The 14,006-nt window shown below is 34.0% G+C and overlaps 1 protein-coding gene across 3 annotated transcripts; it reads left to right on the top strand.

The window, feature by feature from the left end:
- Positions 1 to 89: 89 nt before the first annotated feature.
- LOC109150633 lies at positions 90 to 3,045 on the top strand. Of its 3 annotated transcripts, none has more exons than XM_019298612.1 (6): positions 90 to 343; positions 1,176 to 1,219; positions 1,580 to 1,688; positions 1,827 to 1,882; positions 1,974 to 1,990; positions 2,109 to 3,045. In XM_019298612.1, exons 1-6 carry the CDS (start codon positions 248 to 250, stop codon positions 2,900 to 2,902), a joined length of 1,116 nt encoding a protein of 371 aa, XP_019154157.1. In that variant the 5' UTR covers positions 90 to 247; the 3' UTR covers positions 2,903 to 3,045. The 3 variants fall into 3 exon arrangements, with proteins under 3 accessions (XP_019154157.1, XP_019154156.1, XP_019154158.1); XM_019298611.1 differs by having other exon boundaries at positions 1,974 to 2,032; positions 2,127 to 3,045; XM_019298613.1 differs by having other exon boundaries at positions 92 to 343; positions 2,127 to 3,045.
- Positions 3,046 to 14,006: the final 10,961 nt, after the last annotated feature.

The following is a 14,006-nucleotide window of genomic DNA, read 5'->3' as shown; positions in this document are numbered from 1 at the left end:
ATTGCTAGTGATGGGCTTATGGGCCTTATATCAGTCTCGAGCCCGTGTTGATTTTCAAGGGAAGATAGCCTTTTGAAGATCCATTTTCTCACACACTTTTCCCAACACTGTTATGGAACTGACCAAAATTCCCTGTATTTTATTTTCTGTTCTGCTCTGTTCTTTCTAATCGATACTTTTAACCAGGAGAAGGGTTTTTGGTGTGCAAATTGAGGAGAGGAAAAGAGAGAAAGAGAGAGACAGTGAGATGGGAAGATTATTTCTGGTGGATCTTGAAGGCAGGACATACACCTGCAAATCTTGTAAAACCCAATTGGCCCTTGTAGATGATCTTATTTCCAAGGTATCATTTTTCCCTCATTTTTTATGGACCGCTTCTGTTATTAGTATCTTTATTATTTATTTATTTATTTTTATTAATGTTTCTTCAAACATAGACATTCTAGCGTTTTTATTGGAAATGTTCAGCTTATGGAATTGGAATGAGCTGTTACATGTCCTGAACGGCTTCTAAATTATGCATGTGAAATGAATGTGCAGTGGGTATCAGTGAAGTTTTATGTTTTCTAGGGTTATCCCAGTTTCCCTTTGGAAATTTCTGTATAATTATAATCTTCAATGTATAAATGTTTGTTCTTGGAAGTATATTATAAGTTTATAAATTGGTTCTTGGTTGCCAATATTGGTGTTTGAAAAGCATTCTTGGAAGTGTAATTGCAATTTTTGGTGAATTGAAATTTGATCCTTGGCTGCAAAATTGGAATCAGAAAAGCATATGGGATTTGTAATTACAATTCATGGTATATAAATAAATTGGTTCTTAAATGCAAATGTTGATGCTCGAAAAGCATTAGTAGAAATCACCCAGTGAACTTCTTGATTTCGGGGAGTATGGAATCTGTAATTCTGCTGATTGTTCTTCGTTCGTTATGTTATGCAACCCACTTTGTTTATCTCTATTAAAGATTTGCAGAAGAGGTAATATACTTTGGATGCATGCCTTCATATTACCCCACCAAATTCGTGTCTTTTCATTCCTAATCAGCTAATACTGAATGTTAATGTTGCAATTAGAGCTTTCCTACCTAAATGTTGTTTTTTTTTTTTTTAAAAGTTCTTTTTTGGACGAACATTTGCTATATCGTAAGCTGATAATTGCTTTCTTATCATGACAGGCTCTTGATTGCTGGAGAAGAAAGGCCCACCTATTCAATAATGTGTGAGTAACACAATGTTATAACTGCCTCATATTGTTCATGGACTAAGTCTTTCACTATTGAACAATCTTGCCTTAAATCTGCATTTTCAAAATGTGACCAAGGATTCCTTTAATCAATTTCGGAGTGTGGAAAACATGACTCCATTTGCAAAGTCGATTTTTACTCGCTGACTAATTTGCTAGGTGCTTTGCAAAATACTACTTCAATCAAATGTTGCTCCTTATTATGCATGGTATTATGTTTTGGAATTTTCCTACATGTTTAACCACGGGATGCGATTAAAAACTCCCCTACGTAATTATGATGCTCCCTTCAATAAAGCTCGTTAACATTTTTTTTTTTTGTCTGTTGCTACTCAGAGTGAACATCACTTTTGGACCTCTTGAGGAGAGGCCAATGATCTCGGGAATGCATACAGTATCAGATATATTTTGTTGCTGTTGTGGGCAAATTGTTGGTTGGAAATATGTACAACCCCCCCTCTCTCTCTCTCTCTCTCTCTCTCTCTCTCTCGTTGTGCATACTCAACACGAGCTTGTTTGCTGCTTCTTATTCCTTGGATTATTTAGCTAATAACAGGTTGCATTATGTGTTTTCCTGAGACAGGAATCTGCATGCGAAAGTAGCCAAAAGTATAAAGAAGGCAAATTTGTTCTTGAAAGGTATATTCTGTCTTTGATAACGGATTGCAGATTCTCTTTTTGCCCACTGAAATTTTACTCTTTTTGACGTGTCGTGTGATATTTTGAACAGACGGAGGATCATTGACAGTATGGACTCTGAACTCTACATTGATACTCGTGCTTCCACAAGTGATACTGAAGATGCATAAAGTTTTTATTTTTTTCACTTAACTTTAGCAGCGGTAAACTTTCTAAGTTGTAAAAGGTGCCTTGCCCTTTGTAGATACGAAACCAAGAACCCGGAGCTCAGCCATTCAGCCACCCAGGAGGGACGAGTTCCGAGCGCAGCTACAGTCTTTCATGGAGCGAATCCTTGCACAACTCGGGAGTTTAGAGACATCGGTTGCGTCTTTTGACAGTGAGCTCGGGGCTTTTGAGAGTCGGGCTGCAGAATTTGAAGTGAGACTTGATGGAATCTACGCACAGCTACTGGAGTGGATGGGGCAGCATGGATGTACCGATCCCATCTCAGTGCAAGATGTTGCTCAAAGGGAAACAGCCCGGGCACCTCAGGGGGACGACGAGGATGCTACACATGCAAATAATGACATTGCGGAGCCCAGCCCAGGACCGTCTAGGATGGACGAGCTCCGAAAGAATATGTCGTCTTTCGAGGAGCAAGTCCTTGCGGATTCCAGGAGTCTGCAGACAACGATTGGGTTTATTTACGGGTGGCTTGCGTCTCTTGATAGTCCAGTTGCAGACCCGGCAAACGATGAGGATGCTGCTACACACACAGATGATGACACTGCCAGGCCCAGCTCGAGACCGCCCTGGAGGGACGAGTTCCGAAATCAAATATCCTCTTTCGAGGAGCATGCCCTTGTGCAATTCGGGAGTCTGCAGGCATCGATTGGGTGTATTAACAGTCGGCTTGGGTCTCTTGATAGTCGGGTTACTGGACTTGAAGTGAAAGTTGCCGAACTTGAAGTGAAACTTGATGGAATCCGTGCTCGCCTCCCTCCAGCTCCACCTTCTAACCCGTCTCAGGCTCCTTGATTCAGAACAGGCGTGTTTAATTTTATGCAATTATATTTTTGCATTTAATTTACGACTTTATTTTGGGCCTTATAATCTGGGTTTTAAAGCTTGGATGCTTTACATTTCAGAGCTTTATCATACTCCGTATTAGTTTGTGCTTATATCTTGCTTCTTGCGTATACTTAGTATCATTAAAGCTTGTTTCATCTTGTACTTTTAAGTTTTGGGATAAGGTTTTTGTGTTAAGTTACTCTCTTTTTTTTTTGTTTGGGAATTGACATAACGACCAATTTGGGGGTTAGTGCCACATTTTGTGCACACTTGATATGCGGGATTTAAATAATAAAGAAAAAAAGGACATTAATTACATATCCATTATGGCAAATTTTACGGTGGGCTATTGTCTAAAACATGCTTTTTGTTTTAATGAAAAGAAATGGCACTCATTCGTCTAATTAATTCTGTTTGAATGAGTTTAATTTTAGGGAAAATGACACTTTTTCCTTCTGAGTTATATACTTATAGCGATTTTTCCCCCTGAGTTGTTTATGTAAGCACATTAGCCCCCTCAATTATTTTAAAAGTGGCGATTTCCTCCCCTAATATATTAAATTGACATTCTTACCCTTAAAGTAAACATTTTATTTATTTTTCTTCTCCAACAAATTATTGTTTATAAGTAGGGATGACCACGGCTCGGTTCGAACTGAATCGGACACTATAACAATCGAATTGAAAGTTTCCAGTTATGATTCAGATCCAGAACCCAATATTTAGATTTCAATTTATTAAAATTATGAATCAAAAAAAAAAAAAAAAAAAATTGAAAGTTTCCAGTTATGATTCAGATCCAGAACCCAATATTTAGATTTCAATTTATTAAAATTATGAATCAAAAAAAAAAAAAAAAAAAAAAAAAAAAAAACTGGATTCTGAACCGTGAACCTGCGGTTCCGGATCCGGTTTGTGATTTTGAATCGTCTTTATTTTAACATTTTATTTTTATTTTTAAAATAGTCTAAATTCAACAATAAATGTATTTTATTTTTTTCAGTTTGGAACTTGAACCGGCCGTTCCGGTTCGCGATTTTTAATAAACTCTAAATATCAAGTTTTGATTCTAAATTATAATTGGAATATTTCGGTTTAGTTGCTATAGTGTCTGCTCAGTTTGAACCGAATCGTTGTCATAATTTGTTGGGGAAGAAAAATAAATGAAATATTTGTTTTAAGGGTAAATATGTCCATTTAACATTTAAGGGGGGAAAATAGCCACTTGAATTATTAGGGAAAAAGTGCTATAAGTATATAAGTCATGGGGAAAAAGTGCCATTTTCCCTTAATTTTATATATATTATATATTATAGTTTTATTTCAATACAATTAAAGTATCATTGTCTTCTTTTCAAAAAAAAAAAAGTACCATTGTCAAATATCAACATGAGAATCCACGGCACACATCTTATAACACATGAAACATGTAAGAAAAAATCACTACTAAATATCAACAGACATTTGCAAGATTAAGAATTGATGATAGTACAATTAAGATTCTAGGGCTTTCTATACCATAATCTCATTGTTACCACCAGTAATTCAATTACACATGATACACTACCAATAAAAAAGAGTTAATACCATCTGAGGTCCTCTGAGTATAGTGGTTTTGCCACGTTTAGTCCTAACTTTCAAATTGACCATCTGTGATCCTTCGACTTTCAAATTTAACCATTCATGGTCCAAGTTAACCATCCATGGTCCTTCAAGTTCCGAAATTTAACCAGTCGTGGTCCTCTTGGGAGGATCATGGTTGGTTAAAATTTAATAGTTGAAGGACCAGAGTGGTTAACTTCGACCAGGGATGGTTAAATTTGAAAGTCGAAGTACCACAAATGAGTAAATACCAGCCAAGGTCCCTCAAGTTTGGTGGTTTCATCACCTATGGTCCCTAACTTCCGTAATTACCATCCATGGTCATCCGAATTGCAAAATCTGACCAGCTGCCATCCTTCCGTTAGTTTATGCCGTTTAAGCCGTCAAAAATGGGGTTTGAAAGGTCATTTGGCATATACTCCTCTTATTCTCCTTCATGATCCTCCTCCTTGCGAACATTCTTGAGCTTTATACTCAGCCGCCTCCATTGCCTCCATCAAACTACATCTGACCCTTCTTGATTATTGTTGCCTCTGGCAACTGATCCTCTAACTCTTCCACCATTGAAACAAACCCCAGCTACTAGTAAACAGATCGATGATCAATAAAGTGAGGCCGAGATGATGAGAGTAGATCTGCAGAAGTAGCTAAAGTACCTACATACATACAATCCGGCAACTGATCAATCACTAAGAAATTAAAAACAAAACTTTGTGCGGTGAATGATGAAATTGAAATTGAAATACGATTCAAGCAGGATGAAATTGAAATACAGATTCAAGCCAAAGAACGATAATTTTTGTGGTGAAGGATGAAGCAGGGAAGGATGGAATTGAAATACGGATGAAGGATAATTTGTGGGTGGAAGACGATGAAATTAAAATTGAAATTGAAATACGGATTCAAGTAGGATGAAATTGAAATAGGGTTGTTACTCGCCTGAAACACTTCGTCCTCATCCGCATCTCGAAGAAACTCATTTTCAACCACCATAATATGATCCAACCCTCCAAATAGAATGTTTTTAGATTTCGTTCATCACTGTCTCCTCCATGGATTTTAGTTTTGGAAAAGACCTATGGATTTCTCAAGGTCTGAGCATGGCGGAGGAGCAGAAATACCAATTGCCCGAAGGCCACCACCTGTGCGCCAACAATTGCAGCTTTTTCGAAAGCCCGGCGACGCAGAATTACTGCTCCAAATGCTACCTGGACATCTGCCTCAAGGGCGCCCAATCGAAACCTAGATAATTTGTGTGGTGATCTCCAACTGCGTGAAATTCTTGCTACCTTGCTCGGAAGCTTGCCGGAGTGGCCTCCTCCCAGCGTAATCTCATCTTCTCGCAGTGGTCTCGTCGCAATAGAACCGGCTCCAAGCTCCTCGTGACGTCGCCGATGAACTCCACTGTCCACCGCCTCCGAGTTCGTCGCCGGCTGCCTGCTTCGCTGCCTCAGTCGCTCACCGACAAACGGTACTCCTCTTCCGATCTGGAAAGTAGAATGCCGATCATTGCTTTGTTTTTTTTTTTTTGAATGTTTTATTTTATGGGAAATGACATATTTACCCTTATTTTTGACAGCTTTGACGGAAGAAATTAACGGGAGGATGACAGCCGGTCGGATTTTGCAACTCGGAGGACCATGGATAGTAATTACGGAAGTTAGGGACTATAGGTGGTGAAACCACCAAACTCGAGGGACCTTGGCTGGTATTTACTCTACCACAAATGGTCAATTTGAAAGTTTAGGACTAAACGTGGCAAAACCACTATACTCGAAGGACCTCAGATGGTATTAACTCTAATAAAAAATAAGAGTATAAGTACTAAAGATGAAGTAACTCAATTACATATGACCAGTGTTGTAAAAATCTCGCATAGGCACCGATTAATCGGCGCCTAGGCGCAAGGCGCCCCTAGGCCGTGGCAATTTCTCCCCTAGGCTCTCGCCTAGCGCCAAACTCGGCCGACTAGGCTGAATTCAGCGGAGTTAACTCGTACATTTCGGTCACGTTAGCCGAGTTAACCTGCCCGACTCGATCTTACTAATTTGTTTTTCAAGCTCGATTTTGACCGAATTAACCTGCCCGACTCGAGTTCGGTTCAAGCTCGATTTTGACCGAGCTCGAGCCAAGCTTTGACCGAGCGGCTCGCAAACCGCTCGTGAGCTGCTCGACTCATTTACACCCCTATTTGTGAGTTTGAGAGTTCGATATCCACACTTCTGAACATTTCTAATTTATATGGCATATATATTTATATTTATTAATTTATATAATTATATATATATATATATATATATATATATATATATATATATATATATATATATATAATATGACATATATGCACCTACAAATGTCCACTGTTTTTCTTATTTTTAGTTAGCCGCCTAGGCCCCGCCTAGACGACTGCCTAGGCGCTACTCTACCGTCCGACTAGCGCGTAGTGCCTACTGCAACCATGCATATGACACACTGCCAATAAAAAGGAAGAGAACAAGTACCGATGACTGACAATGTTATTCAAAAGAGAATTACAAAGACTTAGAGAAAATTCAAACTAAAAGTACTGAGTTAAATAAACAAATTTAACATTCAATTACTTATGCATGAACATATCATATATAATCTTGCATTGATATACTTTGAAGTACTTATTTAAAAATAAACATTTCGAGACATTATCCAATTCGCACAATGCGTGTAAAACATTAATAAAAATTAGTATACTACTACTACTCAACAAAGAAAAAAAATTTCATAAAAAAATAAAATACCAAATTTTGACAAAGAATTTTCTTTTTTTCTCAAATTTAAGAAATTCTACTTACCACATCGACGGCGTACCGGAAGTGGAACGGCAAGGGAATAATCCGGCAAATTATTGGGTGGATCATGGTCTATATAATTGCGTGGACTATAAATATCAGGTACATTTTTAATATATTAAAAGTACATTATTCTTTTACCGAAGGTACATTATATAAAATAATTACCCTTAGTATATTAAAAATGTACTTTCAAAAAATTACCTTATGTACATAAATAATGTACCATTAGTATATTAAAAATATACTTTTTATTTATGGTCCACATAATTGTGTGGACCATGGTCGATGCAATAATGAATTAATGATTGTCAACCCATGATGAAGATGTAAAGTTCCATGTTAGGCAATTTATATCGCGGATTAGTGTCTATATAGTATTGTGGACCCTAAATGGAAACAATATCGTTTTGATTTTTAGATTTTAATAAATTTTGAAATTTTTCTGATAGTCCATGTTGTGAGTCTATTAATCTATGATAAAATGGCGAGTTTGGTCCCTGAGTTATAATGGTAGTAACGACTTAGTCCCTTAGTTATGACCGTATCCCTTTTTAGTCCCTCAGTTATGAGTGAAGTGGCACATTTGGTTTATGACCATTAAAACTGACGGAAAAAAATATTTAAAATTTTAGGGGTAAAGTAGGAAATTCACTTTCTTATATTGAAACCACTTTTGCAACATTATTTTCAACTTCCTAGCATTTTATTTCAAGGTTGTTCAATTCCAAAAGCAATTCAATATAATCTTTATATTACTAGTTAGTAATCTGGGTCTCGTATAAGGAACCAGTGACTCAGTACAAACAAGAAAACGTAGACTTGTTCATTGTCTTCAAGCATGTAAAACGCATCATCACAAAAGTTTCTGATTTCCATTACTAAACATAATGGTAACCAAACCATAACTTTTGAAATCGAAGAAGATATCAAATTTCTCAGTTATTTTTATGACAAATTCACCAAGGGAGTAACTTGAAATTTTTAGTACGTAAAATTCTTTCGTAAGCTCTGCAGTAACTTAATCAAGAATCGTATATCTTGACAATATATAAAAATTATATATATATATATATATATATATATATATATATATATATATATATATATATATATATATATATATATATATACACACACACACACACACTATAATATTCTTAACATATTTTTATATATTTTATTAAATTTAAAAATTAAAATAAATAAATAAGATAACGGAATCATATATAATTACATAATTTTAAAATATTAATTTATTCCCAAAATAAACAAACAAACTAAAATCTTGAACTTGATAAAGAAAATTATTTTATATGCTAACATAACGTAATAAAAATTAGAAATATATAATTACAAAAATAATTATATATATATATATATATATATATATATATATATATATATATATATATATATAAAATTAGAATTAAAATGTAAAATTTATAAATTTTCAAAATTATCTTACATAACCTAAGGAAGGGAAGAGAATCACATTCCCTTCAAAATCGTATGTGAATGGGGTCCATTTATAGGGAAAAGAGGAAAACTTACGCATATTGCTGCACGTGTGCAGCAATCTACGCGTCCCGAAGGCGCATGCCTGCAGCATTTAGTTTTTTTTTTTTTTTTTGGTCAGAATTTATTGTTTCTTTTTATTTCTCCTATTTTCCACTTCTCACTTGCTTTTCTCTCCTGCATGACCAGTAAAAACACCAAAAAAATCTACAATTATTGAGATTGCTCTTAGTTTTTGAGAGATTCAAGATTCTATTTCACCCTTGTTGAGTTGAGTGCGAGGCTCCTATTGTCTATGTCTTTTCATTTAGTATTCCTAGCTAAAGTGTTTTTTTTTTTCGAGGAAAAGTCAAAGTGTTATTGTTTGAGAATAAGAATGGTTGTTGGTTAGTTTGGCTTGACCATTTGTGACTTGTGAGTTTGAGAGTTCGATATTCACACTTCTGAACATTTCTTTATTGAATACGAGAAAGTTTTCATACACTAGACCAAATCTGCATCAAGAAGAATACAAAAGCTAGGTATATTAAGATAAATTAAAAATAAGCTACACCTTTATTCAATAAGGTAAATTATGCTGAAAGGATGCAAAACTCCTCTATTTATGGGGAAGAGAAAAGACCCTAATGCGAACCCTACTAGGATAACAATTGAAAATTTAACTAAATAAAAAATTTATTTTTTTAGAAATAATTAAACAAGACTTCTAAAACATAAATAAATTTCAAAAATTAAATAAAACTAGTCCTACTTGGGCAATTTGGGTTCTTTTTTTAATGATTATTTACTTAAAAAAAATAAATTGAATAGGATAAGAAAATTGGGCTAATTGAGCCAGCCAGTTTACAAGGTTGTCCCATTGGGATAATGAAAAAAGAAATAATAAAACTTCATTCTAACTTGCTCGTCAATCTATCGTTATATCGTGAACCAAGTCCACAGTGGTCCGATAAACAGAATTCATATTCGTAAGACATAAAATTCATATTTATAATGCACAGAATTCATGTTCATAATAAATATACACATATATAAACACAATATAATGAACATAAATTATGTGCATTATGAACATGAATTATGTATATTATGAACATGAATTTGTATATTATATAGCCATCCAAGTATAGATATCAATTAAGACCAAAACTCTTGAGCAATCAAACATGAAAGTATATTGTAAGAATTGGAAAAACCATGAGATCACTCCATGAGAATTCATCCATACTTTCACTAGAATCACACCCTTAAAGATCGAGGTGTATGATAATCCCAAACTACAAACAAAAGATTCAAATGCTAACTGGGCAGTTTAGCATCCAAAGTATATCTGATTATTACTAGTGAATCAAAAATAACACATGAATCTAGTAAAAGATAATAAAGCTGACGCAGATAAAACAGCAGCAATAGTAACTGCCTAGGAACCCAACCGCTTAGCGAGCGCGAGTATTGCTAACATTGGTTCCACCACTTCTGTTATCATCCTGTCTAGCCTATCCCCCAACTTACTGGAATCCTCAATCGCCTCATCTAACAACTTAACCAAACCCTTCAGCTGAAGGGAGACATTCTTCTTTGTTAAAACTCTCTTCTCCTGATCCTTTGCTTCCATTTCAGCCCTGTGAATGTCATCATTCTCACTGCTCTCCAGTTTTTTCAATTTTTCTCTCTCAACAGCTTCAAGTTTCAATCTTTTAGTTCTCAACTCCAATGCTGCACTCAACTGTGACACCTGAGAATAAACTTCTGCCCAACCATTCCTAGCCGTATTCTCCGACCCCACCTTCTTCCGCTCTATCTCCCGGTTCTCCTCAGCAAGCTTCGGGCTCAGCACAGAGGTCTTCGATTCCGATTTGGAGTCATCATTTGCGCCAATGTCGAATACATCTCCGTTGATTGCCGCCATAATCAACACTACAAAATCAATAAAATACACACTGCATGCCACAATTAATCAAATTACTAACATATTTTGCCTAAAAGGGAACAAGGACAAAGCTAGTAAGAATCACCTTCGTTATGGAATATCGCTGACCGAATAGAATGCGAGATGCTTTTTCTTGGTCTTGGTAAGCCTAATATATACAAGTAAAACTTAGTCGGTAAGCAAATCTAGAATGGAAATTAACTAAAAATTAGTAATATTATATAATTACACTTTCTTTTTTTAAAAATTGTATAAATTTATAATTCTCATTCTTTCTAAAAAGTTGAACCCTAACCTTATATATAAGTAAAACTTATTTGCTAACCAAATGGAAAATGGAAATTAATTAAAACCAATTAATTAGTAATATTATTGCATTATTAAACTTTCCTTTTTGAAAAATTACACAAATTTATAATCCTCATATTTTTATCTCTACATCTACATCTACATCTACATCTACATCTATCTATAATCTATAATTCTAATAAGAGTCAATAATATTAAAAACTTAACTGGAATTAAAAAAAAAAAATATTGATGGTAATTGTTTCTTAAAATGATACTTCATATTATTTGATTTTAGTATTTTTTTTTTAATAATTTCCTTATTTAACCTTTATTATATTATTTTCGTCCCTTAAATTCCGTTAACTATTTATTATTTTTAACTTCCTCATTAATTTCTATAAGAAATGTCATAGGTTCGAATCACATCCCAATTAGAATTCGCATAATTGTTAAAATATATTTAAAAAAATGCGTATAGTATAATATAAAACATAACATAAACTTTGATCAAATTATTAGTCCCACTAAATACATAGCATTCAATTATTAGAAATCAGAGACTTTAAAAATCATTTGGGTTTCTTTCATTTAAAAAAATAAATTTAAGTTAAGTTTTTTTTTTTTTTGTTTAATTAATCTTCTTTTGATTATTGAGAATAAAACTTAATATTTTAATTATGCTTTTATCAATGCATGAAAATTTCTAAAGAAATTTGTAAGTTAATTTTTATTATATTATTATAACAATATCTATTGTAACCTTATATTTTAAATTATTTATTATGTTAGGAATATATTGTAAAGTTTTGATGAGCCAAAATGTATTTTGTAGTCCCCAATTTTAAGTATGGTGCACCCTTGCCATGAAGCCTACGTGAACACCTTATTGATGGAAGAATAAATGTAAGCGGGATCATAGTTTAACACATTTATGAAGCATTAAAGTTATTATAGGTTGAGATGGATGAGATGGAAAGAGATTTGTTAAAGCATACTTAATACTTGATGATCTATGGTTCAATTCTTACAGGAAGTGCTATCAAGCCAAAGATTTTTTTTTTTTTTTTGACATAATATTCCTTTTTAGATGGATGATGACGTCACTACATGATATGTTTACAAATGGAAAATTGAATAGAATCGTTTAGTATCTACAATTTATAAGGAAAATTGTGTAATTAAAGCTGGAAATGTTCTTGCAATACGTATGAATTATCGAAAAGAATTAATTATGACTGATTTTGTAGCACATCTTTATATAAAATTATGGGACCTCATTACAATACATATATATAAAGATGTGTAATTATGTATATAATGTGTAAGGAATGTTTTACTTAAAGGTGGGAAACAAACTAGACAAATTGAAAAAAAGTAATGAATATTAATAATTCACTCAAAATTAAATATGATCCCCATATATAATTCACTGAACACTGATATTTGAAATCTATAAAATTTCAAGACGGGATGCGTATATTATTAATTGGGCAATTATTTGATCGAATTAAAGCAATGATAACATCAGAAAATACAATCGATCCAAATCGATTCTTCAATTGCATTATATAATATTCAATGTAATAATATATATAATTATATATTGATTCAAATATTCTTAAAATATTTTAACAAATCCATTTCGTACGAGCGAAAATACTAGTAAAAATAAACTAATCTTTCTAAGGTGGCGATTTCGGTGATCATAGGAATGTACGGTAATGGATGCTTCTGGGTGGATAGTGTGTAGCACGTGGCAAACCAGCAAAGGTGGTGTGGGGCCTATATATATATATATATATATATATATATATATAGATTAAGGATCAAATGAGTACTCATCCTTAGGTGAGGACGTGAGGATTAATCTTAGCCATGAATTTTGTTTAGATGTGTGGATGTGATTTTATTTTTTTTTTCTTTCCTTTTTGCATGGTAGGGATTTTTTAGTAAATGAGTTTATTTATCTTTCCTAGTTTTAATTAGATTAGTTTTATTATGCATGTTTTTAGGATGAATAATTAAGGTAATGTAGGATTCCTCTAATCATTTCCGTTTCACAGTCTTTCTCGTCTGGCGTCATTTTTCTTCTGAAGTTTCCCAAGCTTTCCTTCATTCTTCGGTATTTTGTGGAGATTGGTTGTTGCTATGGAGTCAACATGTATGTCATTGTGTCCATCGTTATTCATTGTTTATATAATCAGTGTCGTGGTGTACTGTATTTGTGCTTTCCCGGCTCGTATGCAATTTTCATTTGTTTTCATCTTCTTTTTTTTTTTAGCGTGTTAGCAAGTCTAGGTACTGTATAGTTTGTTTGTTTTTTTTTTTTTTTGTTTTTTGTTTTACTGGGTTGTTGTGTTGCTGTGTGCGCCGTTGTTGACTGTATTTGTGCATTTATGGAGTCTAGCTGAGTTTATTCGGCTCGTTTGCAGTTATGATTTATTTTTTCCTTTTTTTTTTTTATTTATCATGTTACCAATTTTTGTAGTTGGTCATGGGGTTGTGTGTGATCGGTGGTAGAAATACGTAAGATGGGTGTGTAGTTCACCTAAATTTAACGTGTTTTGAGGAACAAGTTATGCTCGTCTATGCAATGCAGTGACAGTTTCGTGTGCATTTTAACTGGATAGGAATATCAAGTGACGTGAATTAATATGGAGTGATAACCCTACCCAATTAAATTCCACTCTAACACACTATATTCTAGCACTCAATTTCACAAACATGCAATACAATTTTGCACACATTCTATCAGAATAAATTCATAATCACAAAGAAATTAAACGTTGATGCTTACGAAGTCTACTTGTTGCCTCAATCGATGCACGCCGGTGACTTCTTCTTGGAGTTCCGTTCGCCACAGCTTCGTGCTTGCTAACCGGTGACTTCTTCTCCGATCGTC

Source organism: Ipomoea nil, unplaced genomic scaffold, assembly GCF_001879475.1.
Source record: "Ipomoea nil cultivar Tokyo-kokei standard unplaced genomic scaffold, Asagao_1.1 scaffold2279, whole genome shotgun sequence".
NCBI lineage: Eukaryota > Viridiplantae > Streptophyta > Magnoliopsida > Solanales > Convolvulaceae > Ipomoea > Ipomoea nil.
The sequence above is the reverse complement of the archived record's forward strand: the minus strand, read 5'-3'. Positions and strand labels throughout refer to the sequence as shown.

Coding starts and splice junctions, on each gene's coding strand:
- LOC109150633 (XM_019298611.1), top strand. CDS start 248: ATGGGAAGATTATTTCTGGTGGATCTTGAAGGCAGGACATACACCTGC. Junction 1,220..1,579: donor GCCCACCTATTCAATAATGT/GTGAGTAACACA, acceptor GTTGCTACTCAG/AGTGAACATCACTTTTGGAC. Junction 1,883..1,973: donor GGCAAATTTGTTCTTGAAAG/GTATATTCTGTC, acceptor TATTTTGAACAG/ACGGAGGATCATTGACAGTA.